The sequence below is a fragment of the Amphiura filiformis genome, chromosome 7 (assembly GCF_039555335.1).
Source record: "Amphiura filiformis chromosome 7, Afil_fr2py, whole genome shotgun sequence".
In the NCBI taxonomy this organism is placed as follows: domain Eukaryota; kingdom Metazoa; phylum Echinodermata; class Ophiuroidea; order Amphilepidida; family Amphiuridae; genus Amphiura; species Amphiura filiformis.
The window spans coordinates 41,400,324-41,427,519 of record NC_092634.1 but is presented as its reverse complement, the minus strand read 5'-3'; the positions used below and the strand labels follow the sequence as shown (position 1 = coordinate 41,427,519).

The following is a 27,196-nucleotide window of genomic DNA, read 5'->3' as shown; positions in this document are numbered from 1 at the left end:
TGGATGTCTCTGACTTTTTACTATCCAAGCAAGGACTCTACTTCCATACCAGCAAACATGGTCATGGTCTTACGGGTTTTATATGTATATGCATCGTGCTGGCTTCCTGGAATTGAGAATGTCCTTGGTTTACAATATGATTATGTCTGTGTGCCATGTCTTTCCCCCTTAAAAATGGCCCTTTCTGTGCAATAATTTTCTGCGGCCCCCCTGACAAAAAGAGGGCTAATTTTGGCATGGCAAAAAAAAAGTAAGGTGGAGATAACAATTTTGGCAGGTTGAAAGGGGGGGGGGAAGAGATTTCTGGCACATCATAAAAGAGGAGTAAAGAGATTTTTGACACACATTCAGGAGGTACTTTATTACTTTTTTTAATGCAGTTTCTATGTGCATCAGGGCCCTACTCTGTGGTGTAATGGTGCATGAACACATCCTTTTGTCACTGTGTAAATTAGTCATTAAGAAGTGTAATATAAAGCTGATTCTAAACTGAATCCTTGACACCAACCGTGCAAGATATGTGTGTAAATTACAATGGCAATTTGTGTGCACCCATGATTATGTGCACATGTGATTCGCTTTTTAGCATAAACGATCATGTATAAATTCAGCTTTAGAAATGATCAAAGATTGTGTTTTCTCAAGTGGGATCTTAAGCGACTGCGACCTGACACACATTTTGTATTTGTACAAAATGTACATTTAAGCATGAAGTGCTTTCAACTTTTGTACTGGTTTGTTCGAGCCGTCCCTCCCAGGTTTTTGGCCCTATAACCAAAGGTTGTGGTGGGCTTTTTGGTTAATTGATTGTTTGATGGCTGTCTGTCGGGACGGAAGCAAAATCATAATCTACTTAGCATCCTTCATGTAATAACCAATGAACTTCTAATTTTATTTTAAAGTTTTTCATAGGGCAATTTGTAGAAATAATTTTCTTCACAGAATTGGTAGGGTGGATTCACCCAATTGTTACTTTTGTAATGAATTGCCCGAAACAATTTTGCATTTATTTTGTGAATGCAAGAATGTGTCTCCCATGTGGGATGAACTATGTTTTTATATCAACAGTGTCACTGGGGATTCTTTTATATTTTCCAAATTTGATAAAATGTTTGGTATCAGGGATACCTCAGAACATGACCTATGTATTAATTTCCTTTTTCTGTGCCTTAAATTTTACATTCATAAGTGCAGATTTAAACAGACTAACCTTAGTTTCAATGCTTTTCTGAATATGGTCAAATTGAAGCAGAAAATTGAGTATAAAATTGCTGAAAGTAAAGGTAAACTGCGGCTCCATTTCAAAAAATGGACCATTGATCTTGAAGCATCTTAAATTGTTGTCCTTTTCTTCAATTATTTTCAAACTGATTATGGCAGGATCAAGATGGGTGTAACCAAGTAATGTGTGCACTTGTTTGACACAAGACTGGTGCTTGTGTTTTGTTTGTAAGAGTGAGCGTTCTCTTTGTCCATCGTCTTTGTCTCTTTTGTGATTGTTCTTTGTACCTGTTCTTAAAAATTTTGACTATAATATTATGATTTAATTCATGATCGTTGGGAACTGGTGGCCCATTTTGTATGTTTTTTCTCCCTCCACCAGTTCCAAGGACAGGGAATAAAAACTTCAAAAAAAAACAAACAAAAAAAAACTTCTAAATTGGTAGGTGATAAGGTACATGTATGTCTTGTATGATGACCTGATGTGCTTCATAGTTACGCATCAGGTTATTTGCACTTTATTAAATATTAATGAGCTAATCTGGTAGCAATGCAACAAGAAATATTATCAAACATTTATTAATGTTTTTTTTATTTTAATGTTTCATGTAGTTTGAACTACTGATATACATATCTGGAGAGCTTGGACTGAGACAGGATTGTGGTCTGGGAGTACTTGCTGTTCCACTCAAGGACATCTTTGCTAGCATTGACTTTCATGGTGGGTTTGAGGTGTACACACATCTTTATATGTTGTTGGATTAATCAACTTAATATCTTAATCTAATTTATGTGACCTAATTTAATTTCAGTTCTGTTTCAATCTGCTAAGGGATGCAGCAAGTAATATAATATCAAGCATTGTGTTCTTTTAATGTTTCAGGTAGTTTGATCCACTGATATACATATATCTGCAGTTGAACATCAATAAAAGGAGAGCTTGGGCCGAGACAGGATTGTGGTCTGGGAGTACTTGCTGTTCCACTCAAGGACATCTTTGCTAGCATTGACTTTCATGGTAGGTTTAAATTACTTGATAACTTGAACTATATCTTATGTTATTAGGTTCATCTAAAGTTTGCTGTGTAAATACATGTTGGAACTTGCAAGTAGCAACAGATGGCCTTGAAACTTTTGAAACCATTGTGCATTTTGCAGACTCAAGCATTATTCTTTGGAGAAATTAAAAACCCACATTAACAGACATCTTATTAAATATGTGCAGACTTGCAGATGTAAAAGTGTGTTTTATCTAAAAAGCATAAACGTTTAAGACAAATCTACCAAGTGTGCTCGCCCTTTTCACATGGATGAGCCACACTAAAATGGCCATATCTCTAGAACTGTGAGTCAATCTAAAAAGTGATAGGGGTTTTCATCAATTGGAGTTCTGAAAATAGCTCACACATTGAAATTCTAAACCGAATTTTGATTTTAATCGACATCGGATTCGTTTAGGTTGATTACATGATGTGTGCATCCCGATGTGTATTCTCAGCTACATGTTGGATTAAGCAGAGTTTTTTTCATTTCGTGGACAGTGCCTGAAAACTTTTGAATGCAGATTTTGAAAGTTGTGGTGACAGCTAGTTTCTACTGGTGTATTCATACCATTTGTCATTATTTACAAGTAAACAATAGGTGGACTTAGTTCTTTTGAACATACCATGCCCTCTGGTAAATTCTTAAGGTCTGGCTCTGGTTTTAGCTCATTAACCAAGCAAAAAGTGTTACTATAAAGAATTAAAGGTTTAGAAGAAATTAATGCATTAAAGCGTGAGATGCCAATGTTGAATTTTACCACTTACCAAATGTATGTGCTAGTGGCACAGAGGTTCAATGAAATAATTTTCGCAGTAAGCTATGTTCACTACACGTTTGACTGTGTTCTAGACTCTAGTTATCATGATTTAACATTAACCAAGCTAAAAGTGTTACTATAAAGAATTAAAAGTTTAGAACATACATGTATTCAGAGAATAACTTAATAAGAAATTAATGCATTAAAGCATGAGATGCCAATGTTGAATTTTACCACCTGCCAAATGTATGTGCTAGTGGCACAGGTACAAGGGAAGAAGGGCAAAGGTTAACTTATTAGGCCTATACATAGCTTGGTTGGAGATCTTTCATGCTGAGCGAGAGCTTTTAAGCATTTAAATTGTCTTATCATATAATGCGAACACAGCAAGCAAGAAATTTTACATATTTGAATGTGTTGCTAAAAATATTGTTTGTCTCCCCCATTGTGACCTGCCAAAAAATGCTTCCTTCCTCTTTTGGCCTGCTAAAAAATCTTTGCCTCTATATTCACCACATATTTTTTGCACCACCCTTCATGCAAAAAGTAGAAATATGAGAAAAATTGAGAATGTTGCTAGTCACACATGGCTTCAAAAGTGAACAGGTACAAAAATCATTTGGTTTCAAAAGAGCCTTTAAGACAATAATACCAAACATTAATGTTGTTTTAACATTACAGGTATCTTGATGATCAACTGATAACTGCAGCTGGAAACAAATCTGAAGTTCGAAAACTACTAAAAGAGTACCAGGGCTAGGACAGAAACCTGTGGAAGTTGTGTGTTCTTGTACGCTTTGTGCTCCACTCAAGGACTTCAGTCTTTGGACTTTCCATGGTGGGTGAGATGTGCATGAAGTGTCTTAAATGTAGATATTTGAATGTTACTGGATTCATCTAAATTATAAATGCATTGCAATCAGTATGGTAATGGCACTTTTGAAGCCATTTTCTTGTACATTTTCATATAGACGAATCCAATTGCACACATTCCTATACCTCAATGGCTGCCAAAGTTGGGTCCCCGTCAGCTCAAATCTCACCTAAAATGTGAAATAATGCGGCCTTGGAGGGTATTTTAAACTGCATTCTATCACCTGTGTTACACGTGAACAAAAGAATGATGGCAGTTTACAACACAAAGGAATCTAACATCGGCTTTTTGGTATTGCGGGGACCCAAAGATGGCCGACCAAATCCTGACCATGACTTGGCTCGTTGGATTCGTCTATACATGGTAACCACCTGGAATTGGGTTGCCAATAAGTTATATCCAGTTCTCATGATACATGTTTATAATGAAAGGAAAATTTTCATGCCTGCACTTCAAGCTCCTCAGAAAGATTAGACTTGTTTTCACACACATGATCCATTCTGAAATTGAGTTGCCATAAATGTACCCATGCTAATATAGGTTCAATATATATTATGCGATCAAGCTAAATCAGTCGGAACTCGGAAATATTGATTTTGAGATATAGCCAAACAAAGGAATTATTTCCTTTTGTTCCATATTGTTTTGGAAACTCTTTAATGATTCGTATATTTAGGAGTTGTTGTTCAATTTAAATAGAGTTTTCTGCAAAATGCAGCTTGGTAAATGTTTCTTAAGCAACTGAAAATTTATTATTTCCGAGTTCCAACTGATTTTACTTGATCGCATCACATATGGGTTCCAGTGTATGCATGTTCAGGTACATGTAGTATTTTAAATTGGGAAAGCCAGTCAAGAGAATATCTGTACATATTAATATAGCCTTAACTGCTCTGCAATTAAGTACAGGGTGATTTAAAAGGAACTGTACCCAACTTTACCCATTTTTTTATGATATTCGCGGAGATTGTACATATAAAAAAACTATCATAGAAAGCAGTGATAAGTGTTCTGTAGTAGAAATTTTGAATTTTGATAAGTGGTTTTAGTCAGAAGATATCGTATTTTCAATTTATCATCCCATTTTTAGACCAACACATGGAACTAAGTTTATCTGTGTTCTCTACCGCAGTAACAAAATTGGTGTGTTTTATAAAAATGTACTTTTCTTCAAAACCATTTGTGGTAAAGACATGATTTTTTCACCAATATTAGGAAACATACTATCCTGTTACAGCTTACAAACACAAATTATTAAAATGTCGGTAAGTATTTTATTTTTATTTTTGAATTTGGGTACAGTTCATTTTAAATCACCCTGTATAATTAGTAGATCAATTTGAGATTACGTCCTGTTTTAATATTGTGCAACAAACAAGTCACTCTGTTTATATTTAGGTATTTAGGGATCAGTGTTCACAAATTTTTGGGTAACTTCGCACCCAATTGGGTGCATTTCGGCTGCTGACCGACAAGCGTGTGTGGGGGGGCATGCCCTCCTCGCACACCACTGTTAGGAATTCATTAAATGGTTAACATTGCGAAAAGCTGCCTGAGCGAAGTGAACCATGCTGGACATGAATTGTTAAATATTGGCGATCAATGCTGAAATATTGAATCCTTTTAACAACAAAACAAGCTAAAGATTGTCTAATTCACAAGATTATTTCATGAGGGATGTCAGTTAGTCATTGCCACTCAACTTTATAACAAGGAGATTGTTATAATATTTAGAGATTCAATCAATGACGTCTGCATGGTTTACTTCACAAAAACCTGCCCCAGCAAAATAAACCATTGAGACCTGCCGGACGTGAGTTGTTAAATGGTGGTGAACCATGATTATAGGATTGAATCCCTTTTAATTTCAATCATGCAAGAAGTAGAAATCCAAGAAAATTTGAGTGCGTTGAGTGAAGTAAATCATACATGACTTTAAATGTATGAAAGCTTCATTTAGTTTGAAAAGATCCTTTTAGACAATAATACCAAACATTTAAATGCTGTTTTAAAATTACAGGTATTTTGATGATCAACTGATATATCTGCAGCTGGAAACTAATCTGAAGTTTGAAACTACTTAAAGAGTACCAGGTCTAAGACAGAAGTAGTCTGCAGAAGTTGTGGTCTTGTATTGCTTGCTGCTCCACTCAAGGACTTCAGTCTTTGGACTTTCCATGGTGGGTCTGAGGTGCATGCAGTAACTTTTATGTTGATCTTTGAATGTTGTTTGGATACATTTTGAAGTTATAAATACATTTGCAATCAGTATGGTAATGAAACTTTTGAAGCCATTTTCTTGTGCATTTTGCAGACTCGAACTACATTCCTTGAACAAATTGAAAACCCACGTTAACAGGCATCTTATTAAATATGTGCGGGCTCGTAGATACAAAAGTACATTTTGTCAGAAAAACTTGTCAAAAAAAGGTGAGCTGCAAAGACTATTGAATAACCACAGGGATTTATGGTACCGGTGTGAAAACTGTTTAAACATCAAAGCAAACCCTCATGGGTGTGAGTACTGTCAGAAATGTTTTGTCCGAACAAGTGGCTCTGTGAAGCATATCAGAAGTCACCACAACAAAGAGAAACCTTATCAGTGCGAGTATTGTGAGAAACGTTTTACAAGAAGACAAAGCCTCACATACCACATTAGAATTCATACTAAAGAACACTTATATCAGTGTGAATATTGTCAGAAAGGTTTCCCCCGACAAAAAACCCTAGTGGAACATATTAGAACTCACACAAAAGAGAAACCTTATCAGTGCGGGTATTGTGGGAAATGTTTTGCCCAAAAAAGTAACCTTACACGCCACATCAGATCTCACACTGGAGAGAGTGCCGTTACAAAAGAGAAACCTTATCAGTGTGAGTACTGTCAAAAATGTTTTGCCACAAAAAGTAACCTTGTGAATCATATCAGAACTCACACCAAAGAGAAACCCTTTCAGTGCGAGTACTGTCAGAAATGTTATGCCCATAAACATGTCCTTGTGGCCCATATCAGAACTCATACCAAAGAAAAACCCTTTAAGTGTGAATACTGTCAGAAATGCTTCTCCCGACAAACTGTCCTATTGGACCATATTAGAACTCACACCAAAGAGAAACCCTTTCAGTGTAAATACTGTCAGAAATGTTTTGCAGCCAGAAGTGGCCTTGCACGCCACATCAGATCTCACACTGGAGAAAAACCCTTTGCAAAAGAGAAATCTTATCAGTGTGAGTACTGTCAGAAATGTTTTTCCGAAAAAAGTAACCTTGTGAGTCATATCAGAACTCACACCAAAGAGAAACCCTTTCAGTGTGAGTACTGTCAGAAATGTTTTGCTGATGGAAGTAGCCGTTCACGCCACATCAGAACTCACACCAAAGAGAAACCCTTTCAGTGTGAGTACTGTCGGACATGTTTTGCCCGAAAAGGTGTCCTTGTCGAACATATCAGGACTCACACCAAAGAGAAACCCTTTCAGTGTGAATACTGTCAGAAATGTTTTGCACGGGCTAGTAATCTTAGAAAGCACATCAGAACTCACACTAAAGAGAAACCCTTTCAGTGTGAGTACTGTCAGAAACGTTTTGCCCAAAAATATAACCTTGTGTCCCATATCAGAACTCATACCAAAGAGAAACCCTTTCAGTGTGAGTACTGTCAGAAATGTTTTGCCCGAAAAGGTGACCTTGTCGTACATATTAGAATTCACACCAAAGAGAATCCCTTTGAATAGTTAACAGCACATCTAGATTTATTCATAAGTCTTAAACAAGCTTTACATTTAATCGCAAAACATAATCCATGATAATGAAAGTGTTCAACTCACCAAGGTCCAGACCAGCCTTCAAGAACATTGTAATATGTAAGGACAAGGTTACCTGCCCAAATCCTAGTATAAACATTTAGTAATTGCTGGGATTTAGTTACCATGGTTACTGCACAAACATGGCCACTTGGCCTGTTCAAATATATTAGATATTAGTGTGAATACTGTCAAAAAGGTTTTGCACAATCTTGAAAATCTTAAAAAAGCACATCAGAATTCACACCAAAGAGAAACCCTTTCAATGTGAGTAGTCAGAAATGTTTTGTCCAAAATAATGACCTTGTGAAGCATATCAGAACTCGCACCAACGAGAAACTCTTTCAGTGTGAATACTGTCAGAAATGTGTTTTCCCGATAAAGTGGTCTTGTGCAGCATATCAAAAGTCACCACAACATAGAGAAACTTTATAAATGGCCATGCGTTTTAAACTGGGTACACCGATAGGGTGGAGCAGTACTTTTGTGCGAGATTTTTTGTGCTAATTCTTAGTATTTTTAAGTCAAGGGTGTCACCTACCTAGACAAATTACCTATCAATTTATGTAGCATAAACCATTCTTAAGTTATTTTGATCTTAATGAAAACATGACAGGGTGGAGCCGAGGATTGATATGGAGGATTGATATGTAAATTTAACTAAAAATTTCAAAAAAATGAGGGTATATTGATGTATTTGCTTCTTTTAATTGGTTTTATGTTGTAAAGACTTACGAACAATCATTTAGAAACTAAAAAAGGTTACTCTGTCTTTAAATTTAGTGAATTTCTAGTGCAAATCCCTTGATTACAGATAATGCCTTACATTGCACTGTTTGTGTGTAAATCCCTATAGATTCGTAATGCCTCAAATGTGTGTTTCAAATATGTTCGCACACAGCGAAACCTGTAGCAGGTATCACAATAAAAGTATACATTTTTTTAAAGCTCTTGAGCCAAGGAACTCAAATATGTTCTTTTCAGCATAGGGTGTAATATGTAAAAAATATATATCACTGAAGATCAAACATTTTTTATGGAAAATGTTGCTATTCAAAGTCAACTACCTCCCTAGCCAATCTTCCTATTGGGAAACTAATATCATTTTTGGATTCCCTGTTTAATTTCCTGTCAGGAAATGTATACTTTTCTTGTACTTATGGGGTTAGTTAACAAACAATTATATTTTTATCAAAAAGCGTGCATTTTCATAGAGAAAAAAATTGGAAATTTTGGGTACCGAAAAATCTACCAACTCAAAACACATGGCCAAATGTGAATATTGTAAGAAATGTTTTGCAAAAAGGCATGACCTCGCATCAGAATTAACAGGAAAGGAAAACCCTATCAGTATGACTCCTGTTACAAACGTTTCACCCAAAAACATTTCCTAGTGAACCATACTATTACGTATAACGAGAAACCATTTCAGCGTGAGTACTGTCAGAAATATGTTACTCGGAAAAGTGTCCTAGAACATGTCAGAATTCCCGCTAAACAGCCTAAAAGGAAATTTTGGGTACCGAAAAATCTACCAACTCAAAACACATGGCCAAATGTGAATATTGTAAGAAATGTTTTGCAAAAAGGCATGACCTCGCATCAGAATTAACAGGAAAGGAAAACCCTATCAGTATGACTCCTGTTACAAACGTTTCACCCAAAAACATTTCCTAGTGAACCATACTATTACGTATAACGAGAAACCATTTCAGCGTGAGTACTGTCAGAAATATGTTACTCGGAAAAGTGTCCTAGAACATGTCAGAATTCCCGCTAAACAGCCTAAAAGCTTATTGGTGTGAGTATTGCGAAAAAGGTTTTGCACAAAGAAAGACCTCAGACGCCACATCAGAACTAACACCAAAGAGAACCCTTTTAGTGTGAGTACTGTCAAAAATGTTTTGCAAACGTGTTTCTTTGTTTAACACAACACAACTTACACTGGAGATAATCCTAAGAAGTGATTATTTTGCCAAAAAAGTAACCTTGTGAGTCATATTACAGCTCACACCAAAGAGAAACCCTACCAGTGTGAGTACTGTCAGAAATGTTTTTGTGTACCACAACAAAACTCACACTGGAGAGAATCCTTACAAGTGTGAATATTGTCAGAAGTGTTTTACACAAAGGGAAGGCCTGACATACCACACCACAACTCACTCCAAAGAGAAACCGTATCAGTGTGAATATTATCAGAAGTGTTTCAACCAAAAGCAAGCCCTTGTTTACCTCATCAAAATGCACACCAAAGAGAAACCGTATCAGTGTGAATATTGTGAGAACTGTTTTATCCAGTCTAGTAATATGAAAAGACAAATTAGAATTCACAACAAAGATAAACCCTTTAAGTGTGAAAACTGTCAGAAATGTTTTCCTCAAAAGAAGTCTTTTTAAAACATAGCAAAACTCACTGCTGTTTTACTCACTACCTTATACATTACTTATTAGGCACATCAGAACTCTTTCCAAGGATACACCCTTTCGAATCATTGTGAATATTGTCAGAAATGTTTGATTAGGAACAACAGCCTTTCAACACATAAATTTAGTAAAATATATACCTGACGTTTTGCCGACAGAAGTGGCTGTGTGCGCTACAGCAATATTCACTTACAAGTTTGTCAGTGCCAGTACTGTCAAATGCTTTACCAGATATGGCAATTTTTAAAACGTTTTTACTATTTGTAAAACGAACACATAAGAGATACAATAACTATAGAAGTATGAGCACAGGGATTTATTTTGTTCAGGGTTGTAATTCACACTAACATTGATATGTGGAAGAATTTTAGAAGTATGAAAAAGCACAACAGAAATCAACCAATAAGTTTTATTTGCATCGATCTGTGACCTACGAGTGTGTGTGGGCATAAAACTTTGTCAGACTTGTGTATTGCTTGATGCTCCAAAGAAGACATTGTTGTCAAATTGCCTAAATTGAATGCATTGCATAATAATGTCATAACTATAGCAATATATTATTAAATAATGCATTTTTATTAATGGAAATAAGTCGCAAATCTGAAAACATTTGTGTTTAGGAGCATAAAACAAAGCACATTTTGTCGCTTTACCTTCTTCAGGCATAAGAAGGGAAATATTATTTTGTAAAAAAAAAGGGTCTTATGGGTTTTGTAATAGACCAAATATAACATGGCGAAAAAAACCACATTGAACTTACAATGAAGAGAATATTGTATGAAATATTTTGCTTAAATATGGCAATGTCAGCAATGAGAAAAGCCACTGTTGTGATTAGTATAATTATACGTAGAATGTTTTACTATGATTTGCACTGTAACTAGTTTTATTTGTTGAAATAAAAGTTCAAACTTGAAATATAAATTTGAATGGCTAATTAATATTCAAAAGTGAATTTGATAGAGCTTATAGTACATTGCGATATGGGTTTGGGATTTCCTTTTGATACATTAGTGGAATCAAGGTTGATGCATCCTTAAACGTGAAAGGATACAAATTTGATTGGTTCCATTTTTTTCTATACCTCCTGTGGTTCCCACTAGGGTTTCGAAGGTCACAGAGGGACAAAAACTTAAAAATGTGACACGATCTGGTCCATGGAGGCCAAAGGAGGCATTTTTGAAAATTGAGTTACTGTAATTATTACATTTTACATACAACAGGCTATCATTTACTGAAAACACCTAAGGTCTAGCATACTTGTTTCTAAACTTTTTTGATGTCTATTTTCTTATGTATTTTATTGTTTTTTACTCCATATTTTTTCCTTTATCTCAGTTTCAAATTTGCTGCCTTGGCCCCCATGGACTAGATTGTGTCACCAATACATGCAGTCACATCAAGGGGGGGGATTTGCCCCCCAAATAATTTTCTTGCCCCCTGTTTGCCCCCTCCCCACCGCCACTGTCAATATGGGGTTCCAGTGTGTGCACTTTCAGGTACATGTAGGATTCAGTCAATTTAAAAAGCTAGTCGGGAGAATATCAGTACATAATTTAGCCTAAACTGCTCTACCAACTGACCAGCAGCAAGCATAATCAATTTGAGAATAAATCAAGTTTTAACATTGTACTACAAACAAGTCACTCTGTCATATTTTGGGTTCAGTGGCATCTGCATGTTTTAAAAAGTAGGTTTCCCGACTGTTCAAAATTTTTAGGCGATTGGGTGCAACTGACTGATAAAAGTGTGTGGGGGTGTGTGTGTGGGGGGGATCCATGCAATGGTTTACTACGCGAAATGCTGCCCAAGCGAAGAAGACTATGCAGACACGTCAGACCCAGGGGTCGGATATGTGTACATCCATTTTAAAACGATGCACTTGTCGGCTGCTACATGTGTCTCATTTCATATAACAGCTAGGAATAAATAACCAAACTCATCTCAAGTGAAGGTCACTTCAAATCATCCCCAAGTCACATGGTTAATAAGGAATGTTCTCTGATTTCCTAAACCATGTGACTTGGGGATGATTTGAAGTGACCTCTACTTGAGATGAGTCTGGTATTTATTCCTAGATATAATGTGAAATGAGACGCATGTAGCAGCCGACAAGTACATCATTTTGATATGGATGTACACATGAGTTGTCAACCATTACATCAACAAATTACAGCAACCAAACATTACAACAACAAAAACAACAAACTCGTCTAATTCACCCAATTATTTCATGAGTGATGTCAGTCATTATATGCCACCTCAACATTACAACAAGAAGATTGTTATATTTAGGGATTCTGCATTGCATGACGTCTGCATTCGCAAAAGAGCTACCCCAGCGAAGTAACTGACCAAACAGACGCGCCGGACATAAGTTGTTAAACGGTGATGAACAACATTGAAACATGATTGGGGATTGAATCCCTTTTAATTTCAACCGTGCAAAACGTATAAATTCAAGAAAAATTACGGGCGTCGCTGTAGAGCAAATCAAACATGGATTCTGAAGATAAGGTATAAAATCATCAATAATACCAAACATTTATTAATGTTGTTTTAACATTACAGGTATTTTGATGATCAACTGATATATCTGCAGCTGGAAACTAATCCGAAGTTCAAAACTACTAAAAGAGTACCAGGTCTAAGACTGAAGCCCATGGAAGTTGTGGCCTTGTATCGCTTGCTGCTCTACTCAAGGACTTTAGTCTTTGGACTTTCCATGGTGGGTTTGATGTGTATGAAGTAACTTTATTTTAATCTTTGAATTTTGTTTGGATTCATCTAAAGTTGTAAATACGTTTGCAATCAGTATGGCAATGAAACTTTTGAAGCCATTTACTTGTGCATTTTGCAGACTAGAGCTGTATTCCTGGGACCAATTGAAAACCCATGTTAACAGACATTTGATTAAATATGTGCGGTCTCGTAGATACAAAAGCAGGTTCTGTCAGAAAAGCTTGTCAAGTAAAAGTGAGCTGCTAGGGCTATTGAACAACCACGGGAAGCTATGGTACCGGTGTGAAAACTATTTGAACATCAAAGAGAATCCTCATGGGTGTGAATATTGTCAGAAATGTTTTGCCCGCAAAAGTGGCCTTGTGAGGCATATCAGAAGTCACCACAACAGAGAGAAACCTTATCAGTGTGAGTATTGTGAGAAATGTTTTGCACAAAAACATGGGCTCACAAACCACACCAGAATTCACACTAAAGAAAAACCATATCAGTGTGAATATTGTCAGCAATGTTTCTCCCGACAAAATGTCCTGATGGACCACATCAGAACTCACACCAAAGAGAAACCCTTTCAGTGTGAATACTGCCATAAATATTTTGCAAAGTCTTGTAATCTTAAAAACATATCCGAATTCACACCAAGAGAAACCCTTTCAGTGTGAGTACTGTCAGAAATGTTTTGCGCAAAAAAGTAACCTTGGGAAGCATGTCAGAACTCACACCAAAGAGAAACCCTTTCAGTGCGAATACTGTCAGCAATGGTTTGCACAGTCTAATAGTCTTAAAAAACACATCAGAACTCACACCAAAGAGAAACCCTTTCAGTGTGAGTACTGTCAGAAATATTTTGCACAGACTAGTACTCTTAAAAGACACATCAGAATTTGCACAAAGGCATGGCCTCAAATACCACATCAGAATTCACACTAAAGAAAAACCTTACAAGTGTGAAAATTGTCAGAAGTGTTTTTGCACAAAGGCAAAGCCTCGTATATCACACCAGAATTCACACCAATGAGAACCCATATCAGTGTGAATATTGTGAGAACTGTTTTATCCAGTCTAGTAATATGAAAAGACACATTTGAATTCACACCAAAGAGAAACCCTTTAAGTGCGAGCTGTCAGAAATGTTTTCTCCAAAAGAGAAGTCTTTTTAAAACATAGTAAAACTCACTGCTGTTTTACTCACTACCTTATACATTACTTATTGGGCACATCAGAACTCTCGCCAATTAAGGATACACCCTTTCGAATCATTGTGAATATTGTCAAAAATGTTTGATTAGGAACCACAGCCTTTTAACACATAAATTTAGTAAAACATATACCTGATGTTTTGCCGACAAAAGTGGCTGTGCGCGCTAGAGCAAAATTCACTTAAAACTTTGTCAGTGCCAGTACTGTCAAATAATGCTTTACCAGAAATGTCAATTTTGTAAAGATAAAGAGTAAAACAAACACCATTTAAAGACGTACAATAACTATCGAAGTATGAGCACAGGGATTTATTTTGTTCAGGTTGTAAATTCACACCAACATTGATATACAATCAGTGGAAGAATTTTAGAAATTTTGTCCGAAATAGAAGTATGAAAAAGTTTTATTTGCATCGATCTGTGACCTAATACGAGTGTGTGTGGGCATAAAACTTTATCAAACTTGTGTATTGCTTGATGCTCCAAAGACTATATTGTCAAATTGCCTAAATTGTATGCATTGCATAATAAAGTCATAACTATAGCAATATATTAAATAATGCATTTTTATTAATGGAAATATGTTTAAAATCTGAAAACATTAGTGTTTGGAAACATAAAACAAAGCATATCTTGTCGCTTTACCTTCTTCAGGCACAAGAAGGGAAATATTACTTTGTAAAAAATGGTCTTATGGGTTTTTGTAATAGACCAAATATAATATGCTGACAAAAAAAACCACATTGAACTTACAATAAAGAGAATATTGTATGAAATATTTTGCTTAAATATGGCAATGTCAGCAATGAGAAAAGCCACTGTTGTGATTAGTATATACGTAGAATGTTTTACTATGAATTACACTGTAAGAATGAAAAACTAGTCTTATTTGTTGAAATAAAAGTTCAAACTTGAAATATAAATTTGAATGGCTAATTGATAATTATTCAAAAGTGAATCTTATAGAGCTTATAGTACATTGCGACATGGGTTTGGGATTTCCTTTTGATACAATAGTGGAACCAATGTTGTCTGGCACGAGAAAGGAAAAAAATTTGATTGGTTCCATTTTTTTCTATGCCTTCCTGTTGTTACCACTACATGTAAAATTATTCCTCTCACCACCAATGGTGTAACTAGAGTTGGTAGCACCTAGGGCAAGAAACAAAATTGGGGCCCCTCCCCCACCCACCCAGAGGCGTAGCTAGGGGTTGTGGTGGCCAAGGCTAAACGCACAAAATTTAAAACAAATAAGGCCTACCCCTAATTAATTTTGGTTACTAGAAGTTGAATATCGGCCTTAAAATGTTCTTTCAATTGATAATGTGCTGAAATGCACGCGGAAATTTTGACTTTCATCGCTTGAGGGGGGGGGGGGTGCAGAAATGATGCTGAATTGGTCAATTTGGCACCGGGGCACTTTGCCCCCCGTGAAGTTACGCGACTGCTCATCACAAAAATGAAGTCAATTGTCATATTTTTACGGTTCTTTAATAGTTGGCCCGTACGCAGGATTTTTTTGGGGGTGCTGATTTTGAAAAAGTGGACTTCTTTCCAAAGGGGGGTGCAATTTTGTGAAAAGTGGACTTTCCCCCCCCCAAATTTGGACCTTTTTTGACCAAAAAAACCGTGAAAAACAGATTTTTTTACTCACTACGCTCGCAAATTCTTACATTATGGGACTTTTTGTATACTTTTGCAAATTTGGGGAGGTGCGGTCGCACCCCCCTCGTACGGGCCTGTAAGTTGACTTCTAAGGTTATAGGTCAAATGTCAAAATGTTCATACATGTTTTTTGGGCCTTCCCCATTTCAGACCTCAAAAATTTCCCCCCCCCCTTTTGACATGAAAATTAAGGGTTCAACCCCATAGAAAAGCATAAACTCAATTTTCCCAGGGAAATTTGTGGTCATTTTTTTCAGGGCCCCCCTTAGGAGGGTCAAAACTTTTAAGGGCCCCCTTTTTGCATCAGGCCCCCCCCTAAGAAGTGTTTGTGAACGGTCCCTGAGTTGTCAAACATTACATGGAGAACAATGGTGCAATATTATTGAATCATTTTAACAAAAAAACAGTTAAAGCCCGTCTAATTCACACAGTTATTTCATGAGTGATGTCATTCATTAATGCCACTCAACATTACAACAAGAAGATTGTTATATAGGGATTCATTCTGCATGACGTCTGCATGGTTTACTTTGCAAAGGAGCTACCCCAGCACAGCGAAACGGATGCACCGGACATGAGTTGTTAAACGGTGGTGAACAACGTTGAAACATGATTGGGGATTGAATCCTTTTAATTTCAATTGTGCAAAAGTATGAATCCAAGAAAAATTGAGGGCATCGCTGCATGTAGTGCAAATCAAACATGGCTTATGAAGATAAGGTATAAAATCGTCATTTGGTTTGAAAAGAGAAGTTTAGACAATAATACCAAACATTTATTAATGTTGTTTTAACATTACAGGTATTTTGATTATCAACTGATATATCTGCAGCAGGAAACTAATCCGAAGTTCAAAACTACTAAAAGAGTACCAGGTCTAAGACTGAAGCCCATGGAAGTTGTGGTCTTGTATCGCTTGCTGCTCTACTCAAGGACTTTAGTCTTTGGACTTTCCATGGTGGGTCTGATGTACATGCAGTAATTTGATGTTAATCTTTGAATTTTGTTTCGATTCATCTAAAGTTATAAATACGTTTGCAACAATCAGTATGGCAATGAAACTTTTGAAGCCATTTACTTGTGCATTTTGCAGACTAGAGCTATATTCCTGGGACCAATTGAAAACCCATGTTAACAGACATTTGATTAAATATGTGCGGTCTCGTAGATACAAAAGCAGGTTCTGTCAGAAAAGCTTGTCAAGTAAAAGTGAGCTGCTAGGGCTATTGAACAACCACGGGAAGCTATGGTACCGGTGTGAAAACTATTTGAACATCAAAGAGAATCCTCATGGGTGTGAATATTGTCAGAAATGTTTTGCCCGCAAAAGTGGCCTTGTGAGGCATATCAGAAGTCACCACAACAGAGAGAAACCTTATCAGTGTGAGTATTGTGAGAAATGTTTTGCACAAAAACATGGGCTCACAAACCACACCAGAATTCACACTAAAGAAAAACCATATCAGTGTGAATATTGTCAGCAATGTTTCTCCCGACAAAATGTCCTGATGGACCACATCAGAACTCACACCAAAGAGAAACCCTTTCAGTGTGAATACTGCCATAAATATTTTGCAAAGTCTTGTAATCTTAAAAAACATATCCGAATTCACACCAAAGAGAAACCCTTTCAGTGTGAGTACTGTCAGAAATGTTTTGCCCAAAAAAGTAACCATGGGAAGCATGTCAGAACTCACACCAAAGAGAAACCCTTTCAGTGCGAATACTGTCAGCAATGGTTTGCACAGTCTAATAGTCTTAAAAAACACATCAGAACTCACACCAAAGAGAAACCCTTTCAGTGTGAGTACTGTCAGAAATGTTTTGCACAGACTAGTACTCTTAAAAGACACATCAGAATTTGCACAAAGGCATGGCCTCAAATACCACATCAGAATTCACACTAAAGAAAAACCTTACAAGTGTGAAAATTGTCAGAAGTGTTTTTTGCACAAAGGCAAAGCCTCGTATATCACACCAGAATTCACACCAATGAGAACCCATATCAGTGTGAATATTGTGAGAACTGTTTTATCCAGTCTAGTAATATGAAAAGACACATTTGAATTCACACCAAAGAGAAACCCTTTAAGTGCGAGCTGTCAGAAATGTTTTCCCCAAAAGAGAAGTCTTTTTAAAACATAGTAAAACTCACTGCTGTTTTACTCACTACCTTATACATTACTTATTGGGCACATCAGAACTCTCGCCAATTAAGGATACACCCTTTCGAATCATTGTGAATATTGTCAAAAATGTTTGATTAGGAACCACAGCCTTTTAACACATAAATTTAGTAAAACATATACCTGATGTTTTGCCGACAAAAGTGGCTGTGCGCACTAGAGCAAATTAAATTCAATTAAAACTTTGTCAGTGCCAGTACTGTCAAATGCTTTACCAGAAATGTCAATTTTGTAAAGATAAAGAGTAAAACAAACACCATTTAAAGACGTACAATAACTATCGAAGTATGAGCACAGGGATTTATTTTGTTCAGGTTGTAAATTCACACCAACATTGATATACAATCAGTGGAAGAATTTTAGAAATTTTGTCCGAAATAGAAGTATGAAAAAGTTTTATTTGCATCAATCTGTGACCTAATAAGAGTGTATGGGCATAAAACATTATCAGACTTGCGTATTGCTTGATGCTCCAAAGACTATATTGTCAAATTGCCTAAATTGTATGCATTGCATAATAAAGTCATAACTATAGCAATATATTACGGTAAATAATGCATTTTTATTAATGGAAATATGTTGAAAATCTGAAAACATTAGTGTTTGGGAACATAAAACAAAGCATATTTTGCCGCTTTACCTTCTTCAGGCACAAGAAGGGAAATATTACTTTGTAAAAAATGGTCTTATGTGTTTTGTAATAGACCAAATATAATATGCTGAAAAAAAAACCCACATTGAACTATTGTATGAAATATTTTGCTTAAATATGGCAATATCAGCAAGGAGAAAAGCCACTGTTGTGATTAGTATATACGTAGAATGGTTTACTATGAACTGCACTGTAAGAATGAAAAACTAGTCTTATTTGTTGAAATAAAAGTTCAAACTTGAAATATAAATTTGAATGGCTAATTGATAATTATTCAAAAGTGAATCTTATAGAGCTTATAGTACATTGCGACATGTGTTTGGGATTTCCTTTTGATACAATAGTGGAACCAATGCTTTCTGGCACGAGAAAGGATAAAAATTTTATTGGTTCCATTTTTTTCTATGCCTTCCTGTTGTTACCACTAGGGTTTCGAAGGTCACAGAGAGACAAAAACTTAAAAATAGTCCCATCATTTTGTAATGTATGTAAAATTATTCCTCTCACCACCAATGGTGTAACTAAAGTTGGTGGCACATGGGGCAAGAAACAAAATTGTGGCCCCTCCCCCACCCACCCAGTGGCGTAGGGGTTGTGGTGGCCAAGGCTAAACACACAAAATTTAAAACAAGTAAGGCCTACCCCTAATTAATTTTGGTTACTAGAAGTTGAATATCGGCCTTAAAATGTTCTTTCAATTTATAATGTGCTGAAATGCACGCGGAAATGTTGACTTTCATCGCTTGAGGGGTGCGCGCAGAATCGATGCTGAATTGGTAAATATGGTGCCGCGGGCACTTTGCCCCCCCCCCGGTTGTTACGCCACTGCTCATCACAGAAAATGAAGTCAATTGTTATATTTTTACGGTTCTTTAATAGTTGGCCCGTACGCAGGATTTTTTTTGGGGGGGGTGCTGATTTTGAAAAAGTGGACTTCCTTCCAAAGGGGGTGCAATTTTGTGAAAAGTGGACTTCCCCCAAATTTGGATCTTTTTTTGACCAAAAAACGTGAAAAACAGATTTTTTTTGGGAGGTGCGGTCGCACCCCCGCTCGTGTACGGGCCTGTAAGGTTAATAGTTATAGGTCAAATGTCAAAATGTTCATACATGTTTTTTGGGACTTCCCCTTTTCAGACCTCAAAAATTTCAGCCCCCCCTTTTGACATGAAAATTAAGGGTTCAACCCCATAGAAAAGCATAAACTCCATTTTCCCAGGGAAATTTGTGGTCATTTTTTTCAGGGCCCCCCTTAGGAGGGTCAAAACTTTTAAGGGCCCCCCTTTTTGCATCAGGCCCCCCTAAGTAGTGTTTGTGAATGGTCCCTGAGTTGTCAAACATTACATGGGGAACAACGGTGCAATATTATTGAATCATTTTAACAAAAAAACAGTTAAAGCTCGTCTAATTCACACAGTTATTTCATGAGTGATGTCATTCATATAATGCCACTCAACATTACAACAAGAAGATCGTTATATAGGGATTCATTCTGCATGACTCTGCATGGTTTACTTTGCAAAGGAGCTACCCCATCACAGCGAAACGGATGCACCGGACATGAGTTGTTAAACGGTGGTGAACAACGTTGAAACATGATTGGGGATTGAATCCCTTTTTAATTTCAATCGTGCAAAAAGTATGAATCCAAGAAAAATTGAGGGCATCGCTGCATGTAGTGCAAATCAATCACGGCTTATGAAGATAAGGTATAAAATCGTCATTTGGTTTGAAAAGAGAAGTTTAGACAATAATACCAAACATTTATTAATGTTGTTTTAACATTACAGGTATTTTGATTATCAACTGATATATCTGCAGCAGGAAACTAATCCGATGTTCAACACTACTAAAAGAGTACCAGGTCTACTCAAGGACTTTAGTCTTTGGACTTTCCATGGTGGGTCTGATGTGCATGCAGTAATTTGATGTTAATCTTTGAATTTTGTTTGGATTCATCTAAAGTTATAAATACGTTTGCAATCAGTATGGCAATGAAACTTTTGAAGCCATTTACTTGTGCATTTTGCAGACTAGAGCTACATTCCTGGGACCAATTGAAAACCCATGTCAACAGACATTTGATTAAATATGTGCGGTCTCGAAGATACAAAAGCATGTTCTGTCAGAAAAGCTTGTCAAAAAAAGGTGAACTGCAAGGGCTATTGAACAACCACAGGAAGCTATGGTGCCGGTGTGAAAACTATTTGAACATCAAAGAGAATCCTCATGGGTGTGATTATTGTCAGAAATGTTTTGCCCGCAAAAGTGGCCTTTTGAGGCATATCAGAAGTCACCACAACAGAGAGAAACCTTATCAGTGTGAGTATTGTGAGAAATGTTTTGCACAAAAACATGGGCTCACAAAACACACCAGAATTCACACAAAAGAAAAACCATATCAGTGTGAATATTGTCAGGAATGTTTCTCGCGACAAAATGTCCTGATGGACCACATCAGAACTCACACCAAAGAGAAACCCTTTCAGTGTGAATACTGTCAGAAATATTTTACAAAGTCTTGTAATCTAAAAAAACACATTAGAATTCACACCAAAAGAGAAACCCTTTCAGTGTCAGTACTGTCAGAAAAGTTTTGCCCAAAAAGGTAACCTTGGGAAGCATATCAGAACTCATACCAAAGAGAAACCCTTTCGGTGTGAGCACTGTCAGAAATGTTTTGCTGATAGAAGTAGCCTTTCACGCCACATCAGAACTCACACCAAAGAGAAACCCTTTCAGTGTGAATACTGTCAGCAATGTTTTGCACAGTCTAATAGTCTTAAAAACACATCAGTACTCACACCAAAGAGAAACCCTTTCAGTGTGGGTACTGTCAGAAATGTTTTGCACAGCCTTGTTCTGTTAAAAGACACGTCAGAATTTGCACAATGGCATGGCCTCAAATACCACATTAGACAAAGGCAAAGCCTCGCATATCACACCAGAATTCACACCAAAGAGAACCAATTTCAGTGTGAATATTGTCAGAAGTGTTTTATGTTATCCAGTCTAGTGATCTGAAAAAGACACATAAGAATTCTTACTAAATAGGAACTTAGCTTCTTAAGTGTGAATATAACTGTCAGAAATGTTTTGCTCAAAAAGGAGGCCTTGCGGAACATGTCAAAACTCACACCAAAGAGAAACCCTTCAGTGTGAATACTATCAGAAATGTTTACATAATTATATATGTTCACTTGTCTTTCCTTCTGTATGGAAAAAAAGCCAAGGTTACACATATTTACAAGGATGGTGACAAGAATGAAGTCAGCAATTATAGGCCTTTTTAGAACGAACCGTTCATGATCAACTGTACAATTACCTTACTTTAAACAATATTTTAAATACATGTCAGTCAGGTTTCAGACGTAATCACAGTACTAATAGTGCTCTACTAAACAGCCAAATTAAAAAGTCTCCACTAGTTCCATCCCCATTTAATTTATATAATAATTGTCTATACACTTTCCTTCGAAGGTTGATACCAAATTTGATATCAAAAGTTTAATCATCGTAAGCATACGGGAACCGTTGTTTGGAAATTTGTGCAATTTTTAAAATTACAAATACGAATTGACTTCGCAAAAGCCAATGCATGGTATCAGCCTATTATGTGGCCCGAAGCAACCCGTACAGGAATCATTGTACACTTGCCTGTCAAAATTAAAAGAATGGGGTATTTGATTTGCATTTTGATGTGCATGGGTAATTAGACCTCTCAGATGCATGTAGATGTGTAGATGTTGAGAAGAGGTGGTTTATAATTGATTAACCTGCCGGCCTATTCAGGCGACGTAATTCTTGACACTCACGCTAGCTCCGCCGCTGCTTGATACAACTCCATATGTCATCTTTAAAATTGCACGAATTTCCAAACAGCGGTTCCTATGCTCACAATGATTAAACTTTTGATATCAAATTTGGTATCAACATTTGAAGGAAAGTGTATAGAAAATTATAATATAAACTCATCAGACTCTGATTAAATAGGGATGGAACTAGTGGAGACTTTTAAATTTGGCTGTGTTTTTAAAAAAAATAGTTGTAAATGATTAATATGATATCCTAAGTAATGAACAATGGTAAAGTAAGTGGGTAATTTTTTTAGATTTTAAAAAAGCTTTTGATACGGTAAATCATGATCTTTTATTTGAAAAATTGTATTCATATGGTATCACTGGTATGTCGTTGGACTGGTTGAAATCGTATCTGAGTGGTAGATCTCAAGCTGTCAATATAAATTATACTCTTTCTGATTTTAAAAGGGACAATTGCAGCAGCATAGCTGGGATTTTTTCCGGGGGGGGGGGGGCAAGCCTGTATGGGGCGGGGGCCCAAATCAGACCAAATTTCCCTGCACTTGGGGGGGGGCGCGGGCCCCGGGGCCCAAATAGACAAATTTTGCCAGGCTTATTGATAATAATCGTATGATATTGCATATATCGTATGGATTCCCCATCTCTCTGCCCTCCTCTCCCTCTCTCCTCTCTTTTTTCCTCTTTCTCCCTCCTTTTTCCTCTTTCTCCCTCCTTTTTCCTCTTTTTTCCTTGCACTAGGGGGCTGGGGCCCACATCTGCAATTTTTGCCAGGGGGAAATTGCCCCCCTGCCCCCCGGCAGCTACGCCACTGGACAATTGGTTAGACAGTCTGAAGAATAAAGTCCACTAGGGTCATGCATGTTAATGTGTCAATACTTACTGTCATATCACTTACCACCAATTACAAAATATAAACAATGCCAACACGAATTGACAACTGAAGGACATAAGTATAGGGCCTACATACACACTGGTATAGTAGCCTTGATCTTTGAACAAATATGACATACCACAATTAAGTGCATCTATTAATAGGCAGTAAAATGTTACTCCTGTAGACAGATGTGTCAATTCCGATTTAAATATATTAATATTGGGATACCACAAGGATCAATATTGGGTCCTTAGTTATTATTATGTTTGTTAATTCCTTACCAGAATCTTTTAATTGTAAGTGTATGCAGATGAAACAACTTTATTAGTTACTTCACCAGATCCAACTATATTACAAACTGATCTAAAGAGTAACCTTGATATGATAGCCTGCTTGTTTAAGTCTAACAAACTCACCTTAAACATTAAGAAGACTATAAGATCATGCTATTTGGCTACAGGCAGAAATTAAGTAAATTTAAGGACATATCTCTTACCTATGAAAATGAGAGCATAGAAATTGTAAATATATATTTAGGTGTTGTATTTTAATCAAAACTTATTTGGAGTGAACATATAAATTTTATGTCATCTAATGTATCAAAATGTATCGGTGTAATTGGTAGAGTCAAGAATGATCTTCCACATACTACTGTAAACATGCTTGCTAAAGCTCTATAGTCTTCCCTCATGTGTATATCATCATGAGCTCCAGGTCTTGCAAAACAAGCTTGCTCGTATGCTTCTCCATGCTGACATCAGAACTCCAATTGACAAAATGATGGAAGACATGAATTGGGTAAAACTTAATTGTAGATGGGATAATCAAGCACTGATTGTTATTTTCAAGGGTCTGAAACAATTAATGGCGCCATCCTACCTCTCATCTATTTTCACTTTCACACATTCAACTCATCATGACAAATGTTCCCGAAGTCACAACTCATAATGCCCTGATTGTTCCTGCATGGAACATTCTTGCTGGTAAAAGAACCTTCAATTATACAGCTGTGGTGAATAATCATCCACTAAACATTCGTTCAAACTTCATGGCCATGACTATGTACGAGTTCAACAATTCTATTGCTGTTTAATTTGATAATGCTGTGTATACATTTTATAATTATTTTATGTTTAATATGTATTAATAGTAAAATGATACATTTCTTATTATAATCTTATTCTCATGCCTATTCTCATGTATGTCGTTTAATTTAAGAACATATTATGACCTCTTTTGTTTAAAACTGCATGTTCATATTCTTGGCATCTTTGATAAGCATACAGATGAAATAGCCATACTTTTCCTGTCGTTTTTTAAAACCTCATTGAAACTTGTTGTTGGACGAATATATTGCTCTTGTTCCATGCTAGGTAAATTGCATTTTTGGCTATTTCATTGCTGTATTTCCATATCTTCATGATTGTATTATAGTATTCTTTGCATTTTTGTTTTTGTAATTATTGTCCGATTTTAAATTTATGTTGTCTGATCTGGACCTCTTGGGAGATCAGTATGTTTGTATTGAAAGAGCTTACGAGAATAAAGATAAAATGAAAGAATGAATGATAAAAGCTACCTTAGAATTATTTACTATGAACTGCTTACACTTATAAAGAAGATTTTGTGGAAATAAAAGTTCTAATTTGAAATATAAATTTGAATGACTAATTAATAATGATGATTCAAAAGTGAATCTTGTAGAGCTTCTGACTTTTGGGTAAAATTCAGAAATTTGGACTAAAATAATTAAGAATTATTTAAAAATATGTTGTATTCGCTGTAGAAGTAGCCCGGGGGGCCACTCAAATATGACAGTGTACGCATGCGTGACCATTTTTTTTTCAAACACCCCCTAAACGAGTTTTACCCTACCAGCAAATTTAGCCCCTTAGGTAATTTAGTGTAGAATTTACCCCCTAATGAGTTTTTGGCTGATGAAAATGCAACAAATGTACCCTTTTTGGACTCATAATTTACCAAAAATTTGAAAAGGTACCCTAAACAAGTTGTCCTGTTTCAGAAAACTACCATTATTCTTGAAAATCACTGTTTTTTAAACCCTAAACGCGTCACGCGCGTAACTTGCCTTGCCTAAAAAACACCCCCTTTTACTTGTTTTTTTGGTCACGCATGGGTACAGACCATTTATGTGAGTGATCCCCCGGGAGAAGTAGTGATGTAACAGGATTAATTACCATAGTGATAGTAAATGTATTGCTCTGCACTAGACGTACGCTGTAAATCTGCATCACATCATTTGTTATGTGCAAAGAATAGGTATAAAGATCTGGATCGTAACTGTATGGAAATTTCACATCACATTATGCTGAGTCAATGTACATTTCACTCACACCTGTACGACAGACATGACAGGTGATGAGTACAGCCTACTTATAGTGCACGGCAATGCATTAAAAACTTAATTGGTTTACCTATCGCTATGGTAAATAATTCTGTTGCATCACTACTTCTACAGCGAATTGGGATACTGTAAAAAGTCAGAGCTACTCCTGACGAAAGCTTGACAGTTCTAAACTTGTCGGACGGTGAACCTGCTTAAAACCCACTAATTGTTATGAATTCCTGTCGTAAAAGCCTATCCCACAATTCATATAAATTTGTAAATACATATTGCAATCAGCGAAAGGCAATGAAACTTTAGAAACCATTTTCTTGTGCATTTTGTACACTCAAGCTATATTCGTTGGACAAATTGAAAACCCATGTTAACAGACATCTGGTTAAATATGCGCAGGCTCTCGAGTACATTAGTGATTTAGATTTTAGATTAGTGATTTAGCCAACGCAAACAAATAATTTTGATCACAGAACATGGTGAATAAATCTGGGTTTATAAAAAGTGTTTAATTAAATTTAATTGTAATTATAATTTTTATCACAAAAATTAAATATTGAAAAAAGGTGGTCACCATGCGCCATTAAAATTGTGCAAAAAGTAGAAATCCCAGAAAAATTGAGGGAGTCACAGTAAAGAAAAGCACACAATAGCAATATGGCATTAAGTTAGGTATAAAATCATCATTTAGGGACCGTTCACAAACACTTGTTAGGGGGGCCTGATGCAAAAAAAAAAATTCATTGCGAAAATTTTTCGGCCCCCTTTACAGACCTCAAAATGTCAGGCCCCCTTTTGACATGAAAATTATGGGTCAACCCCATAGAAAAGCATATAAACTCAATTTTCCCAGGAAAATTTGTGGTCATTTTTTTCAGCGCCCCCCCTTTTCAGGGCCCCCTTTTTACATTAGGCCCCCCTAACAAGTGTTTGTGAACGGTCCCTTAATTTGCTTTGAAAAGAGCCTTTTAGACAATACTAAACATGTTGTTTTATTAAACATTACAGGTATTTTGATCAACTGATATATGCAGCTGGAGACTAATCTAAAACTACTGACTGAGTACCAAGGCAAAACAGAAAGAAGCCTGTGGAAGTTGCGTGCTTGTATCGCTTGCTGCTCCACTCAAGGACTTCAGTCTTTGGACTTTCCATGGTGGGTCTGAGGTGTGCAGTATTTATGTAAATCTTTTTAGTTTGGATTCATCTCAAGTTATACATTTGCAATCAGTATTAGCAATGAAACTTTTGAAGCCATTTTCTTGTGCATTTTGCAGACTCAAGCTATATTCCTGGGACAAATTGAGAAACCATGTTAACAGGCATTTTATTAAATATGTGCGGGCTCGTAGATACAAAAGTATATTCTGTCAGAAAAGCTTGTCAAAAAAAGGTGAGCTACAAGGACTATTGAATAACCATGGGATGCTATGGTACCGATGTAAAAACTGTTTGAACATCAAAGCAAATCCTCATGGGTGCGAGTACTGTCAGAAATATTTTGCCCAAAAATGTAACCTTGGGCACCACATTAGATCTCACACCAAAGACAAACACTTTCAGTGCGAGTATTGTGAG

The 27,196-nt window shown here is 36.4% G+C and overlaps 1 protein-coding gene across 9 annotated transcripts; it reads left to right on the top strand.

Annotated features, from left to right (window-relative positions):
* The first annotated feature begins 1,845 nt into the window (after positions 1-1,845).
* LOC140157177 (uncharacterized) lies at positions 1,846-27,196 on the top strand. Of its 9 annotated transcripts, none has more exons than XR_011859641.1 (7): positions 1,846-1,942; positions 2,105-2,239; positions 3,704-3,860; positions 5,917-6,076; positions 12,695-12,851; positions 16,531-16,687; positions 26,627-27,196. XR_011859641.1 is itself a non-coding variant. In XM_072180280.1 (4 exons), exon 4 carries the CDS (start codon positions 6,167-6,169, stop codon positions 7,628-7,630), a length of 1,464 nt encoding a protein of 487 aa, XP_072036381.1. In that variant the 5' UTR covers positions 1,846-1,942; positions 2,105-2,239; positions 3,704-3,769; positions 5,917-6,166; the 3' UTR covers positions 7,631-8,667. The 9 variants fall into 9 exon arrangements, 4 of the variants coding, with proteins under 4 accessions (XP_072036381.1, XP_072036378.1, XP_072036379.1 ...); XR_011859640.1 differs by lacking the exon at positions 26,627-27,196 and adding an exon at positions 20,355-21,609; XR_011859642.1 differs by lacking the exon at positions 26,627-27,196 and adding an exon at positions 16,823-18,342.